The 16,851-nt window shown below is 42.2% G+C and overlaps 1 protein-coding gene across 7 annotated transcripts in view; it reads left to right on the top strand.

Annotated features, from left to right (window-relative positions):
• NBEA (neurobeachin) overlaps positions 1-16,851 on the top strand; it is an 899,093-nt gene that overhangs the window by 427,332 nt on the left and 454,910 nt on the right. For 6 of the 7 annotated variants that reach the window (XM_069758980.1, XM_069758976.1, XM_069758979.1 and 3 more), the window contains 3 exons: positions 1,509-1,636; positions 3,723-3,830; positions 7,750-7,918. In XM_069758980.1, coding sequence (XP_069615081.1) covers positions 1,509-1,636; positions 3,723-3,830; positions 7,750-7,918 — 405 coding nt within the window. The remainder of the gene's footprint in view (positions 1-1,508; positions 1,637-3,722; positions 3,831-7,749; positions 7,919-16,851) is intronic. The other variant, XM_069758974.1, reaches the window with a different exon arrangement.

Here is a 16,851-nt window from a genome sequence, read left to right as displayed (position 1 = left end):
CTGTCTGTTTTAGATCCGGTCTGTCTGTCTGTTTTAGATCCGGTCTGTCTGTCTGTTTTAGATCCGGTCTGTCTGTCTGTTTTAGATCCGGTCTGTCTGTCTGTTTTAGATCCGGTCTGTCTGTCTGTCTGTCTGTTTTAGATCCGGTCTGTCTGTCTGTTTTAGATCCGGTCTGTCTGTCTGTTTTAGATCCGGTCTGTCTGTCTGTCTGTCTGTTTTAGATCCGGTCTGTCTGTCTGTCTGTTTTAGATCCGGTCTGTCTGTCTGTTTTAGATCCGGTCTGTCTGTCTGTTTTAGATCCGGTCTGTCTGTCTGTTTTAGATCCGGTCTGTCTGTCTGTTTTAGATCCGGTCTGTCTGTCTGTCTGTCTGTTTTAGATCCGGTCTGTCTGTCTGTTTTAGATCCGGTCTGTCTGTCTGTTTTAGATCCGGTCTGTCTGTCTGTCTGTCTGTTTTAGATCCGGTCTGTCTGTCTGTCTGTCTGTTTTAGATCCGGTCTGTCTGTCTGTTTTAGATCCGGTCTGTCTGTCTGTTTTAGATCCGGTCTGTCTGTCTGTTTTAGATCCGGTCTGTCTGTCTGTTTTAGATCCGGTCTGTCTGTCTGTCTGTTTTAGATCCAGTCTGTCTGTCTGTTTTAGATCCGGTCTGTCTGTTTTAGATCCGGTCTGTCTGTCTGTTTTAGATCCGGTCTGTCTGTCTGTTTTAGATCTGGTCTGTCTGTCTGTTTTAGATCCGGTCTGTCTGTCTGTTTTAGATCCGGTCTGTCTGTCTGTCTGTTTTAGATCCGGTCTGTCTGTCTGTTTTAGATCCGGTCTGTCTGTCTGTTTTAGATCCGGTCTGTCTGTCTGTTTTAGATCCGGTCTGTCTATCTCTGTCCCATGCTTTAGTTCTCCTCTCACTACCACATTAGTATCTCTGCTTTCAGATCAGTACTCAGCCTGAACGGGGACAGAGCAAGGAACGTACTGAACATGTGCGTCCACCACTAATGGTGGTCCGTGCTATTAAAGATGTAAATATAGCGTTCTTACAAAACCACACACTATTTGAAGAGACATATATTGTAAATAAAATTCTTTTCACATGCTCAAGTTGTAAACAATACTTTCCTTGATATGATGCCTTTTAAGTGTCAACAATATCTTTGATAGAACAGCTGCCATGTCATTCTACTGTATATTTCACCTTCAAACCACTGTTGGGAAAATTTACAGCTAAGCGTTGGCTTTCTCAGGCTATAATTGCTGATTATCAAGGGTTTCCGAAGTCAGCCCTGCAGCGATCAGGTGATTGTTGGGATGACTTTATATTGAGAAAGAGTTGAGACGATCCCTTTAGAGCCGTGTGCGGCCTGTCCGTCCGGTTTAGCCATTGTACAGCACATGACCATTAATGACTTCAACCATAACTTCTGCTGATATAAACTATGTATTTTCTTTGTGATTTTATTTTACCACTCCGTTGTATAATGAAATAAATGTGAGTCGATTTTGATTAAACCTTTTTTAGTTTGCTGTGTAGCTGTACGAAACTGCTTGGAGTGCCGGCAGAGGCAGCGAGAGCGGGGGACCAAGTCTATGAGCAGCAGTAAGGTCCAGGATAATCTGCAGAGTGTTCCCGTTACCACTGCCACAAAGGTGAGATTGGGAATTTACAATCTGAGGTGTTCTGTGCTTTTATTATGTGACACCGGGCCGTGGACGCCGGGTCCACTGACGGTGGACGCCGGGTCCGCTGACGGTGGACGCCGGGTCAGTGCCGCTGACTGTGGACGTGACTTTTTTTTTTCTTTTGCGCCAATGTCTGCCCTTTTATTGTGCAAAAAGGGATCAACCCAGGAAAAAAAACCATTTATGACATTGTGCCAAACTCATGAATCGCATGCGCTGTTTAGATCAATTTGGCGCCAAAAAATGCAACGAATACCACAAGACAAAAAAAGTGAAGTAACTTTAAAAAAAATCACAAATGATGAATCGCAGACTATGACTCTTGGGTGCCAGCTGTAAATTGGTTAGATCCCTTCCTTTCCTCCACTCGTGCCGTTCTTTCAGATGGTGAGGTGCAGATCTTATAACTTGGCCTAAGACAAAGCAGGGAAGAGTGTTGTATCTGGTGGGGTCTTCTGAAGACCATCTACAAGGCCCTGAAGGATGTCTTGTCAGAGGTTAGAAAAACGGAATTAAGCTTGGCACAAGTGGGACTTATTGAATTTGCAGAGTAAAGCTTTTAAACACCAATAAAAAGTGAAATGAAATCCTAGAAAAACACTACTGCAATGGCCGGGATAGTGTTTTTTCTTTATTTTTAATCAGAACCATACTGTTCAATTGATTACAAGCCAAACAGGCAGGAGGCGACCAGCCAATTATCATTGAGCAGCCATTATGTTAGCGCTCCGTCCCCTGCGACTGGTAATCGAGTACATTCCATTCCGTCACATCACCATTACTGCCATTCTGCAGGCCGAGTCTCCTGAACATACGGAAATATTCCTAATCCTTTCTCCACCTGCACTGTGGATGCGGGGAGGACGCTGGAGCAGTCCTGGGAAATAATGACAAAATATGTAGGGAACAAAGTCCTGCAGCTGATGCGATGTGGGCAGAGCCTGGCGTCTGCTTTACCATTTAGGTATTGGTTGGCATTTACTCCTGGATTCGGACACCATCAATATGGCTTCTCCTTGTCGTCTGCGTGTTTTTCCTATGTTAAGGCTTGTTCACATTTAGCATTTGTGATCTGTATTTTTTTCTACAATTCTTTTTGTGCGCGAGTTATGCAAAATGAATGAGATTTCCAACATGTTATTCACACAGTGCGTCTTTTTTCTTTGCAGTTTTTTTACTTGTGGTGGGTTTTTTTTTTTTTCAAGCAACTCCTCAATTCTTTCATTGTTTTTACTGCAGTTTTTCCTCATTCAGATCAAAATGGGTTAGCAAAAAAATCACACAAAAGTACGAGCAAAACTCCTTCTGTTTTCTGGCCATAGGCTGCGTTTTTCATGCAGAAAAAAATGCATCAAAAAAGCTACATGTGAACATATCCTAATGGTGTATGTTACAATGAGTCCGGCATTGGCTAACGTCCCTATAGAAACGTGGATGCTCAACTGAGCTGAGCGTACATGTGTGGGGAGCTGAATCAGCATTTGGCCGACAGCTATTTCGCAGGGCTGTGAAGTCTGAGCCCATTTTGGTGGTCGGTGTCGGAGGTTTGGCTCACGGACTCCGCAGCCATGTCGGAGTCCTGTAGTCGGTGTCATGGAAATTGAGGAGTTGGAGTCTGAAGTTTGGCTTAGGCTACGTTCACATTTGCGTTGTGCGCTGCTGCGTCGGCGACGCAACGCACAACGCAAACAAGAGCGCATGCAAAACGCATAGTTTGCGACGCATGCGTCCTTTTTTTGCCGGATTTTGGACGCAAAAAAAATGCATCTTGCTGCATCCTCTGCGCCCTAACGCTTGCGGCAAAAAAGACGCATGCATCGCAAAACGCATGCAAATGCATGTCCATGGGCCCCCATGCTAAATATAGGGGCGCATGGCGCATGCGTCACCGCGGCTGCGCCCGACGCAGCCCGGCAGAACGCTAATGTGAACGTAGCCTTACTGACTCCACAGCCCTGCTATTTCATGTATCCTTACAGCCACTGTAGCAATAGCAAGAAATACGTTTATAAATAGTTTCCTAATGCTAATGTTCCTGTTTTTGTACTCCTAGATCCCCATGGACAATGTTCCTAGTAACCTGTCACCGATAAAGGACCCCGATCGACTCCTCCAGGATGTGGACATTAACCGTCTGCGGGCCGTTGTGTTCCGCGATGTGGTAAGTTGCTGCTTTGGCCATACCTATGGCTTGTACGTTGTGGGTGAGATGGCTCTGACTAATACAGTATCAGGCAGGTTTGTACAAGGACCTGCCTGGGTTACTGATTTTACTCCTGAAACTAGTGGCACGGTTTTAGAATAACAATAAAAATGATGGCTTTTTTTTAGTAATTGGATGTACCAGTGCTGAGAAATAGCTTTTGTCCTACATGCAAATTAGCCTGGGAGTGCGTTGGAGGTGTGTCAGTGCACTGAATACAATGCCCCGCCCCAATGCACCTCCAGGATAATGTGCATGCCGTTTCAAAGCATAATTTTTTGGAATCTAATGGTAAATGTTTTATCATTATCATCTATACCTGGAGAGGAATACTCTGCATGTCCACATCTAAATCCATGACGAGTCCGCTGGTAATTTAAGCATATTTTTTTGCCGATTTGTCTGAATTTTTCTGCTCCTTTAACTGCCAAATAGATCCACAGTCATTTTTTTGGTATGGTCAGTGATGAATTTCAGCAGACTGTTTGCATTTATATTAGATGTATTTTCGGTTGCATAGATAATTTTTCCATGTGGCGGTCCCAATTTGGGCCTAACGGGGGTGACCAAGGGCCACTTGGATGCCGGTTTAACCACTTGGATGCCATTGTCACTGTTCAAAACAGCATTCAAGGGGTTACACTGCTGCAATCGGAGCTAGTTAAAATCGCAGCAGTTGACGGCGGGTGTTGACTGTGTAAAACAGCTGGCACCAGCCGGGCATTGAGTCGGCTCAGCATGTGAGCCTGCATCATACCAATCCTCCCACCTTCTGTGGCGCATATACAGTGAGTGTCAGGAGAAGGAAACTGATGCCAGACAGGGCTGTTTGTTACCCCAGGTCACAGGCCCCAAGGCACTCGCATGGTACAAGAGGAGTGCGAGAAGTAATAACCTAGGTTTTAAAGACACAGCCCCGATTCATCTAGCAGTTTAGTTTTCGGGCATAAAACCACTTTAAAATTCTTGTAAAACCTTTTTCAAAATTTTGCAACTTGTGGCATTTTTATGTTTCAACCAGTTCCCCCAACTTTCTGATTACCTATCTGATAGGCAAATAATCAAACTAGTTGTGAGCTAAAAGCCCAAGCAGTGGAGTAATGCTAGCTTGTCTTTTCACTTTCCCTCCTTCACCACCAGGGGGAGCTGAAATGCATTATTTAATAAGCAGTGCCCATTTGTAATGTCCTAGCATAAAAATCCTACAAAATTAGTTGCCATCGTCATCTAACCAACATTTTATGTTCCTTTCTGCTACTAGTTTGTTTTTTAGTAATTAACTGTAACCATACTTTTACTTCATTTTATTTTTATTTCATATTGTACTTCTAATTTGAGATCTATAGGGAGCGAAAACTCCATTTATCTTTAATGTTCATTTTAATTTAGCTCACACATCAATTGTTTTGGGATAGCTGCATAGATGCCTTTTTTTAAAAATAGTTATCAATAAAAAAAAATCCTTTCCAAGTCATCAGTAATGTAAAAGTAGGGCCTGCATTTCCATTATTGACCACTAGTGTGCACTGTAGACCACATGACGATATACTCCAATCGTTTAATAAATATCTCAGACTTCATGGAGATATTGAGTAAAGTGGTCGTCTACATGGATGCAGTCTGCTGATACATAATTGTTACTTTTATTGTCCATATATTATTTTAGATTTCTTTTATGGTTGTAGTGGCAGGTGATGCAATTGCTGGAATAGCTAACAATGCGATCTGCCATTGTAGTGGTCTCCTCTGTCAGGTGTACGGACCAATGACTAGAGGCATCCATGGCGGCCTAAGACATCTGACGTTTAATTGATAGCTGGCCAACACATCTTCGAGTTTTACAGATTGTTTTCTTTAAAGCTGAGATGATGCATGGCCGTAATCTCTTCAGTTGTGGCTCGGTAGACAGGAGGGATAGAGTAGTTTTCCCTGTCAGGACGGATATGACCAATGTAGACTGTAACTCCCTATTTGGGGAAAAATTCTTGCCTGGGGAGCGTAGACAAATGATCGCGCCGAGAAAGCTCAGGCAAGTCAGCGCTTTAGCATTGGGCACTGCAGCGATAGCCAAGAGAATTGTCTGTACTTGAAGGTGTTTGTATTCCTCTTCATTACAGGCACAGTGTACTGGTACATAGAGCTACATCATTTACCACTGCATGTCTATGTACCTTTTTTGTAGAGGGAAAATAAAGGTAAAATTACTAAAGAAAAAATAATGAAAAACATTAAGTGAGTTTTTTAAATGCACTTAAAAAATAAAAAAATAAACATCGCAAACCAGCAATTACTATAGACCTATTTGGCATCACTGTAATCGTAACAACCCACCCAATACAGTGAACAGATTATTAATGGTGATCGGTAAATTGCATAAATAATGACATGATTGATTCCCCCCCCCCTCTATTGAACGCATGAAAAATTAATAAAAATGTAATTCTGAGGCCTTAAATGCTACCTTTTTGCATGCTTTTTATTTGCAGATCAATTTTCTCTGATTATTGTGTTTTTGCTGCATTTTTTATACCTTTTATCTGCTATTTGATGCATTTTTTAATGCAGATTTTAAGCTGCATCAGAAAGTTTTTTTTAAGAATACAGAAAAGCTTTGATTCTTCACTTAAAAATGCAACAGTGTTGTTGTTTGCTTGTTTTTGTTGTTTTTTTTTAACCATTCATTGTATTCAGACTCTCCATAAAGGCCCATAGAGAGAAAAATGCACCAAAACCGCAGAATTCAACAGCATCTAACAGTAGAAGGAGTTTTCATCAAATCGCATCCACTTTGTTTGGACCTTAAAGCTGTGTTCACATGTAGCGTAAATGCTGCGTTTTTCTTCTGTTGTGGTTTTTTTTAGGGGGCAGAAAACCTGCTGCATTTTACTGTCCAAGCAAAGTGGATGTGATTTCCTGAAAACCCTGCCCGCTGTATAAAGACGCTGCTGAACTGTGCAGCTTTAGTGCATATTTTTTTTCGCAATAGGCGCCTATGCATTTTTACATGAGGAATCAAAATTTTTCTGTACAAGAAGAAACCAAATCTTTAGAAATGCTTGTCCAAAGAGCGAGAAAAAACAGTAAAGATTGCAGCAAAAATGCAATAACCACGGAAAATTGTTTTGTAAAGACAACTGCAGAAAACATGCTGTTAAATAGCAGCAGAAGAAATGCATCATTTAATGCCACTTGTGAACATGGTCTTACAGACATGTTTGGGGAAAATAGCGCTTCAATAAACCTTCAGATTGTCTTTCAAAAAAATGTAAGACGTCATATAGTGAAGCTGATATAAGAATTAAAAGGTTCTGGCTGCTACCACTATGATTGCATGAGCAAAAATAAATCCATAGGGCCCAACATTCTGGATAGAGCAGACAGTCCTGGTAAATCCTTTGCTATCTACCATATATAGAGGTGTTACCCGTCATTGTAATCCTGACTGACGATAATGAGACTGCAGAAAAGTCGTCTGTACAGAGCATGAAATGTGAGTCTATTAGGCCAGTTTGAAAATTGCAAGATGTCTGATATTTTTTGTTAATATAAATTTCTTTTTTCCTCATTTTTCTGTATTACCAATGAAAAATGTATCGATGTGACATTACAAAATTGGGTATCTTTGCTGTTCAGTACTCTAGTAAAGGTAGTGATGTGACAACTATTGCAGGTATTCTCACCTAAGTCTTACTGATAAGATATAAGCGCAATTGTTTTGTCTTGTGTAAGAAGCCGATATCTGCAGAGTTCTAGCATTTTCCTGTGCTTTACATATAACATACTTGTAAGTGTAAACATGACTTCTCTCTTTGTCATCATCCCTCCCTCTGCTCTTCCCCTCCGGCATATTCTGACAGCATATCAACTCTTTTTTTAGGATGACAGTAAACAAGCTCAGTTTCTTGCCCTGGCGGTTGTGTACTTCATTTCTGTATTAATGGTATCTAAGTACCGTGATATCCTGGAACCTCAGCGGGAGACGGCACGCTCCGCCAGTCAGAGTGCTCGGAATATTAGGCAGGAAATTAACTCGCCAACAAGTACAGGTACGTGCGATATGCCCTTATGAGCATTTAGGATTGATTATGGATTACATTTTGTTTTTTTTTCTCTCTTTTTCCTATATAATTTACGTAAGTTTAAACCTTGCCCAGAATATGTCCTCAATGTGAGATTATTGGGATCGAGAATGAAGCCGGTATCTTAATTATACGGTTCTGTCTGCTGACCTAGCACAGGCGATCACTTCCTGAGCTACGACCATGTCAGATAAGCGTAAGGTTTTATAAATTAGGAGAGAAGCAGCTTTCCAGTGCTATAGAGAAGGATATGCTAGGAAAAGTTATCAGCACAATTTCATCCCCCAAACTATTTATATGTCCATGTAGCTCTTGCAGACACAATTCCAGCAATAATTTTACATGTCTAGTCCGTTCCTCCATTACTGATAAATTTGTATCGTTATGCAAATGAGGCTGAAGTACTTTGGACTCGTGGAAACACTTCTCAAACCTCTGCCCCTCTGGCTCTATTTCCCTCCCAGTGCCGCCATTTCCTGCTTAACGTACTGTTCCTTTTCTTAAAGTCGCACAGCAAAGGAAGTTAAGCAGGCGAAGGCAGCACTGTGCCGGGAATAGAACCAGAGTGACAGAAGCTTGGGAAGTGCTTCCTCCCATCCAGAGCACTTCAGCCTTATTTACATATCCAGTGCAATTTATGCCAATGTATTGATGGACTTGTGTCTGCAAGAGTTAAATGTGTATATAAATAGTTGGGGCCAAATTCTGTTGACAGATTCTTTTTTTGGGGAATTTGTTAGATGATTTCTGCTCCTAAATTCTGCACAGTGTGAGTCATAGAGAGGCTTTATTATTGCAGATATGTATTTTTTTTTTACTCATTTTCAGAGAATACATATTTTATATTGTTGGCTGGAGTTTAGGTCACGGAGAAGACTAGTCGTGGAGGGATGTCCCTGCCAGCCTTTCCCAACCCACTCATCTTGATTAACAATACTCTCCTTATACACACCTAGTAAGAGAACATTTAGTCATACAGAGTCAGGTAGGGAGAGTTGTAGGCTGATGTGCTGGACCTTATTAATTCTATTTTTTTAACGGTGAGATCCCAGAGGATCCTAAAGTGTGTGTTCTTGGATGAGTGGCAGAAATCTCTGTTGATTCTCCCTGTCTCCCGAATACTGTATCAGGCTCGGAAGAGTATAGCTACTCACTGAAGTCACCAAAGTTGCCTTCTGTCAGAGGTTATAGATGCCATAAATAGTACTATACGTCTTGAGAAATGCGTATTCCAAAATTGGAGGAAATCTGGGCAACTTGGTTAGATAGGCCTAACCTAGCAAACCTTGACTTTGACTTGGTCAAGGATATTATTAGGTGTGCTCTGCAGATGTGTGATGGCTGTTTGGTGGCTCTCTATATAGGCATATTCATATGGAATAAGATATGTTTTCATATGGCTGGCCTGTCTATATATAAATAAATGTCTCCACTGGGACCTATTACATTTTATTGTTTGCGTTTTACATCCTTGAAGACAATCGCTCTGAAATAAAATTAAAATGTTTTCTGAAAAAAAAAAAAAAGTAAATAAAAAAGGTAGGGAGAGTTAAGCTGGGACCGTGTGACTGGTCCTCTGTCACATCATCCCTGGACCCTGATTTACTACATGTTTTCCCCTAAATGCCTAGTATTGCAATAACAGAAGTATCTCTGATTCATTCTGCACGTAGTTTGGACAGCAGGAATCCTCTGAGCTGCTCTCTTTACTGGTCTATAAGACCTTCCCATGAAGATAAGAGCTGTGGTTGATATCATTGCCATTAACAATGTTCCTCACCTCGCCTGGTAAGTGTATGACTAGAAGATAATCCTTGCCTAGGGACAACTTTAAAGAGAACCTTTGAGCAAGTTTCACCCTGTCAACAGTTTGGTAAAGAAGCCACCGCCGCTCCGGACAAGACGTCAGCAGAGGCAGGTGAATAGTCGGCAGGAACGGCCTGTGACCGCTCTGTGCAGGGGAAGAATGGCATTGGGCACAACAGGGAGCTAGGTAGCATCTACCCACCTGTTAGTGTTTAGGCACGTTTTTTGTTTTTCACGGACCCGGATATTGCCTTTAAGTATTTTAAATATTAAATGGGTATTCTTTTATTTTTTTTTTACTTTAACTGATTACTTGATTCTGAGTTAATAGATCTTGGGCCACTCTTCAAGAATCTCATCTGTTAGGCAGTGTGGAAGCAGTTACAAAAAAAAAATCATCCCTTGCTTTAAAGGACCCATACAGCCTTGTATTACACATTGATTTGTGTGCACTGTGTAATGCTTAACGTCACCTGCAGTGGTGCTGTGGGGAAATTGAACACTTATTGTTGGGTTCTTCACAGATCACAGTCGATCACAGGAGTCCAATCTGTGGGACACTTTTCGTTTATCATTGTGACACCCTTTTAATAAACAAGTATGGGTTGTAGGACATCATCAGTGGTGACCCAGAAACCCTCCTGTTTCCAGTCCAGTATGAATGTTCTACTTACTAATCCACCCCAAACTTTCCATACAACAGGAGATGGTTAATTTCTTCCTATTTACCTCTTAAATGAAATCCATTCCAGAGGATGACAGAGGGGAAGGTAGACTTCCTCATATTCGCATTTGCTCAGATTGCCTTTGACAGTTACTTAAAACCAGTGACATATTAGGTTGGACAGTTTTATATGGCGTTGAACATTTTAGACTACAGTGGACAGTTTTATATTGTGTTTGAGAATATACTTTTCCTTATTAAATGATGGGAGCTTTTCACTCTTAGATTACCGACCATTGTATGCTTCTGATACACTAGACACAGACTAGTCTGTACCATCGTCCGCTGCCTCGCTGTAGTAGAGTGGTCTGTAACCCGTGACTTTCTAGCTGCACCGGCAATGTCCAACACCTATTACCACCACAGCAGTGTTTAGAAATAATTTGATAATAAAAACATAAGCATTATTATTGGTGTTTTTTATTAAGTATATTTACTTGTCCGTTTTATTTAAGGCTTTTTTTGCAATTTATTTATTAAAAATGTACTCCTCTCAGGACATTTTTACTATTATAGTTTGGAGCGAATTCCCTAGGTTACCTGCCACCTCTACAATCTGTCAGTGGTGAGGAGTGCTCCTCTTAGGCGAGAAGTGCAGCGCTTGCCAGCTCTGTGCTTAGCTCTTAAGTGTTTCAGTGTCCGTGCGCTTCTCCGATGCTGATTTATTGTATAGGTGACACACATACAATATTATTATAAAAACGCGCGTGTGCGTATCAACGATGATGTCATAATGGTTGCCATGGCGACGGGGATACCATAAAGGTTGCTTTGGTGACGATGATGTCATAATAGGTTGTAATGGTGATGGTTATGTTATAATTAGTGATGAGCGAATATACTCGTTACTCGAGATTTCCCGAGCACGCTAGAGTGTCCTCCGAGTATTTTTAGTGCTCGGAGATTTAGTTTTCTTCACCGCAGCTGAATTATATACAGCTATTAGCCAGCTTGATTACATGTGGGGATTCCCTAGCAACCAGGCAACCCCCACATGTACTCAGACAGGCTAATAGCTGTAAATCGTTCAGCTGAGGTGATGAAAACTAAACCTCCGAGCGCTAAAAAATACTCGGAGGACACCCGAGCGTGCTCGGGAAATCTCGAGTAACGAGTATATTCGCTGATCACTACTCAATGGTTGCCATGGTGACAATGAGGTCATAAGTTGCCATGGAGAGGTATATGGGCACGGGATTATGGAATGGAGGATGTGTATGAAGGGTATACGGACACGGGATTATGGGATGGAGGATGTGTATGATGGGAATATGGGCACGGGACTATGGGATGGAGGATGTGTGATGGGTATATGGGCACGGGACTATGGTATGGAGGATATGTATGATGGGAATATGGGCACGGGACTATGGGATGGAGGATAATCATTAATTTGTTATAACTAACCACAGTTAGTTACTATGCCCGGGCAACGCCGGGCTCTTCAGCTAGTTCAATATATTACATACATGTGTGTGTGTTTGTATCTACAGTACAGACCAAAAGTTTAGAGACACCTTCTCATTTTAAGATTTTTCTCTATTTTCATGACTATGAAAATTGTACATTCACACTGAAGGCATCAAAACTATAAATTAACACATGTGGAATTATATACTTAACAAAATAGTTTGAAACAACTGAAATTATGTCTTATATTCTAGGTTCTTCAAAGTAGCCACCTTTAGCTTTGATGACTGCTTTGCACACTCTTGGCATTCTCTTGATGAGCTTCAAGAGGTAGTCACCAGGAATGGTCTTCCAACAATCTTGAAGGAGTTCCCAGAGATGCTTAGCACTTGTTAGCCCTTTTGCCTTCACTCTGCGGTCGAGCTCACCCCAAACCATCTCGATTGGGTTCAGGTCTGGTGACTGTGGAGGCCAGGTCATCTGGCATAGCACCCCATCGCTCTCTTCCTTGGTCAAATAGCTCTTAAAAAACCTGGAGGTGTGTTTGGAGTCATTGTCCTGTTGAAAAATAAATGATGGTCCAACTAAACGCAAACCGGATGGAATAGCATGCCGCTGCAAGATGCTGTGGTAGCCATGCTGGTTCAGTATGCCTTCAATTTTGAATAAATCCCCAACAGTGTCACCAGCAAAGCACCCCCACACCATCACACCTCCTCCATGCTTCACGGTGGGAACCAGGCATGTAGAGTCCATCCGTTCACCTTTTCTGCGTTGCAAAAAGACACGGTGCTTGGAACCACAGATCTCAAATTTGGACTCATCAGACCAAAGCACAGATTTCCACTGGTCTAATGTCCATTCCTTGTGTTCAAACAAGTCTCTTCTGCTTGTTGCCTGTCCTTAGCAGTGGTTTCCTAGCAGCTATTTTTCCATGAAGGCCTGCTGCACAGTGTCTCCTCTTAACAGTTGTTGTAGAGATGTGTCTGCTGCTAGAACTCTGTGTGGCATTGACCTGGTCTCTAATCTGAGCTGCTGTTAACCTGCGATTTCTGAGGCTGGTGACTCGGATAAACTTATCATCAGAAGCAGAGGTGACTCTTGGTCTTCCTTTCCTGGGGCGGAACTCATGTGAGCCAGTTTCTTTGTAGCACTTGATGGCTTTTGCCACTGCACTTGGGGACACTTTCAAAGTTTTCCCAATTTTTCGGACTGACTGACCTTCATTTCTTAAAGTAATGATGGCCACTCGTTTTTCTTTGCTTAGCTGCTTTTTTCTTGCCATAATACAAATTCTAACAGTCTATTCAGTAGGACTATCAGCTGTGTATCCACCAGACTTCTGCACAACACAACTGATGGTCCCAACACAATTTATAAGGCAAGAAATCCCACTTGAAGAGAATGCCAAGAGTGTGCAAAGCAATCATCAAAGCAAAAGGTGGCTACTTTGAAGAACCTAGAATATAAGACATAATTTCAGTTGTTTCACACTTTTTTGTTAAGTATATAATTCCACATGTGTTAATTCATAGTCTTGATGCCTTCAGTGTGAATTTACAATTTTCATAGTCATGAAAATACAGAAAAATCTTTAAATGAGAAGGTGTGTTCAAACTTTTGGTCTGTACTGTCTATATACACTGCTTAAAAAAATAAAGGGAAATCTAAAATACCACATTCTAGATATCACTGAATGAAATATTTCACATCTTTATTCATTACATATTGGAATGCGTTGAGAACAATAAAACATAAAAATGATCAATATAAATCAAAACTAATATCCCATGGAGTTCTGTATTTGGAATGAAAGTGGAAAATCATATTGCAGGCTGATCCAACTTCCGTGGAAATGGCTCAAAACAAGGAAATAATGCTCAGTAGTGTGTGGCCTCCACGTGCCTGTGTAGCCTCCCTACAACGCCTGGGCATGCTTCTGATGAGGCAGCGGATATTCTCCTTAGGGATCTTCTCTCAGACCTGGAATAAAGCGTCAATCAACTCCTGGACAGGCTGCGGTTCAACGTGGCGTTGGTGGATGGAACGAGACATGATGTATCACCCCTACTCTGGAACCCTCTACCACAACACATCAGACTCTCGCCTACCATCGAAATTTTCAAAAAGAACCTGAAGACCCACCTCTTCCGACAAGCCTACAACCTGCAGTAACCACCGATCGACCAAACCGCTGCATGACCAGCTCTATCCTCACCTACTGTATTCTCACCCATCCCTTGTAGATTGTGAGCCTTCGCGGGCAGGGTCCTCACTCCTCCTGTACCAGTTATGACTTGTATTGTTTAAGATTATTGTACTTGTTTTTATTATGTGTGCCCCTCCTCACCTGTAAAGCGCCATGGAATAAATGGCGCTATAACAATAAATAATAATAATAATGTCCCAGATGTGTTTGATTGAATTCAGGTCTGGGGAACGGGCAGACCAGTCCAATAACATCAATGCCTTCATCATGCAAGAACTGCTGACACACTCCAGCCACATGATACCTAGCATTGTCACGCATCAGAAGGAACCCAGGGCCAACCGCACCAGCATATGGTCTCACGATGGTTCTGAGGATCTCAACCTGGTATCTAATGGTAGTCAGGGTACCTCTGGCGAAGACATGGAGTGCTGTGCGGCCCTCCAAAGAAATGCCTCTCCTTACCATTACAGACCCATAGCCAAACCGGTCATGCTGGAGCATGCTGCAGGGAGCAGAATGTTCTCCACAGCACCATCCGTAAAGAGCACAGGACGCCAGTGGTGAATTTGCCAATCTTGGTGTTCTCCGGCAAATGCCAATCTCCCTGCACAGTGTTGGGCTGTAAGCACAACACCCACTTGATGACGTTGTCGAGCAGACGCATGGATGTTGATGGCCTGCTGGAGGTAATTTTCAGGGCTCTGACACTGCTTCTTGTTTTCTTCCATGCACAAAGGAGGAGGTAGCGGTCCTGCTGCTGGATTGTGCTGACAGACAGATACCCTTCTTGCCACAGCTCGCATTGATGTGCCATTCTGGATGAGCTGCACTACCTAAGCAATTTCTGTGGGTTGTAGACACCGCCTCATGCCACTGGCAGCAAGTGTAATGACAAAATGCAAAAGTAGCGAAAACAACAGCCAAAAAGAATGAGAATAGAGAAATAGTCTGTGGTCTCCCCCTGCAAAACCACTCCTTTATAGGGATTGTCTTGATAATTTACCTATCGTTTCTACCTGTTGTCTCTTCCCTTTGCAAAACAGCAGGAGAAATTGATTCACAAACGGTGATACTTCATAACTTAACAGATTAATTTCACAGAAGTCTGATGGACTTGGACTTAGATTGAGTGATGTGGACTTGGAGATTGTGTTGGCTAAGTGTTCCATAAAATACAGTGGGGCAAAAAAGTATTTAGTCAGTCAGCAATAGTGCAAGTTCCACCACTTAAAAAGATGAGAGGCGTCTGTAATTTACATCATAGGTAGACCTCAACTATGGGAGACAAACTGAGAAAAAAAATCCAGAAAATCACATTGTCTGTTTTTCTAACAATTTATTTGCATATTATGGTGGAAAATAAGTATTTGGTCAGAAACAAAATTTCATCTCAATACTTTGTAATATATCCTTTGTTGGCAATGACAGAGGTCAAACGTTTTCTGTAAGTCTTCACAAGGTTGCCACACACTGTTGTTGTTATGTTGGCCCATTCCTCCATGCAGATCTCCTCTAGAGCAGTGATGTTTTTGGCGTTTCGCTTGGCAACACGGACTTTCAACTCCCTCCAAAGGTTTTCTATAGGGTTGAGATCTGGAGACTGGCTAGGCCACTCCAGGACCTTGAAATGCTTCTTACGAAGCCACTCCTTTGTTGCCCTGGCGATGTGCTTTGGATCATTGTCATGTTGAAAGACCCAGCCACGTTTCATCTTCAATGCCCTTGCTGATGGAAGGAGGTTTGCACTCAAAATCTCACGATACATGGCCCCATTCATTCTTTCATGTACCCGGATCAGTCGTCCTGGCCCCTTTGCAGAGAAGCAGCCCCAAAGCATGATGTTTCCACCACCATGCTTTACAGTAGGTATGGTGTTTGATGGATGCAACTCAGTATTCTTTTTCCTCCAAACACGACAAGTTGTGTTTCTACCAAACAGTTCCAGTTTGGTTTCATCAGACCATAGGACATTCTCCCAAAACTCCTCTGGACCATCCAAATGCTCTCTAGCAAACTTCAGACGGGCCCGGACATGTACTGGCTTAAGCAGTGGGACACGTCTGGCACTGCAGGATCTGAGTCCATGGTGGCGTAGTGTGTTACTTATGGTAGGCCTTGTTACATTGGTCCCAGCTCTCTGCAGTTCATTCATTAGGTCCCCCCGCGTGGTTCTGGGATTTTAGCTCACCGTTCTTGTGATCATTCTGACCCCGCGGGGTGGGATTTTGCGTGGAGCCCCAGATCGAGGGAGATTATCAGTGGTCTTGTATGTCTTCCATTTTCTAATTATTGCTCCCACTGTTGATTTCTTCACTCCAAGCTGGTTGGCTATTGCAGATTCAGTCTTCCCAGCCTGGTGCAGGGCTACAATTTTGTTTCTGGTGTCCTTTGACAGCTCTTTGGTCTTCACCATAGTGGAGTTTGGAGTCAGACTGTTTGAGGGTGTGCACAGGTGTCTTTTTATACTGATAACAAGTTTAAACAGGAGCCATTACTACAGGTAATGAGTGCAGGAAAGAGGAGACTCTTAAAGAAGAAGTTACAGGTCTGTGAGAGCCAGAAATCTTGATTGTTTGTTTCTGACCAAATAAATAATAATAAATAATAAATAATCTTTATTTTTATATAGCGCTAACATATTCCGCAGCGCTTTACAGTTTGCACACATTATCATCACTGTCCCTGTTGGGGCTCACAATCTAAATTCCCTATCAGTATGTCTTTGGAATGTGGGAGGAAACCGGAGTA

The sequence above is a fragment of the Ranitomeya imitator genome, chromosome 3, assembly GCF_032444005.1.
Source record: "Ranitomeya imitator isolate aRanImi1 chromosome 3, aRanImi1.pri, whole genome shotgun sequence".
NCBI classification, from domain to species: Eukaryota; Metazoa; Chordata; class Amphibia; order Anura; family Dendrobatidae; genus Ranitomeya; species Ranitomeya imitator.
This window is presented reverse-complemented; position numbering and strand designations above follow the sequence as displayed.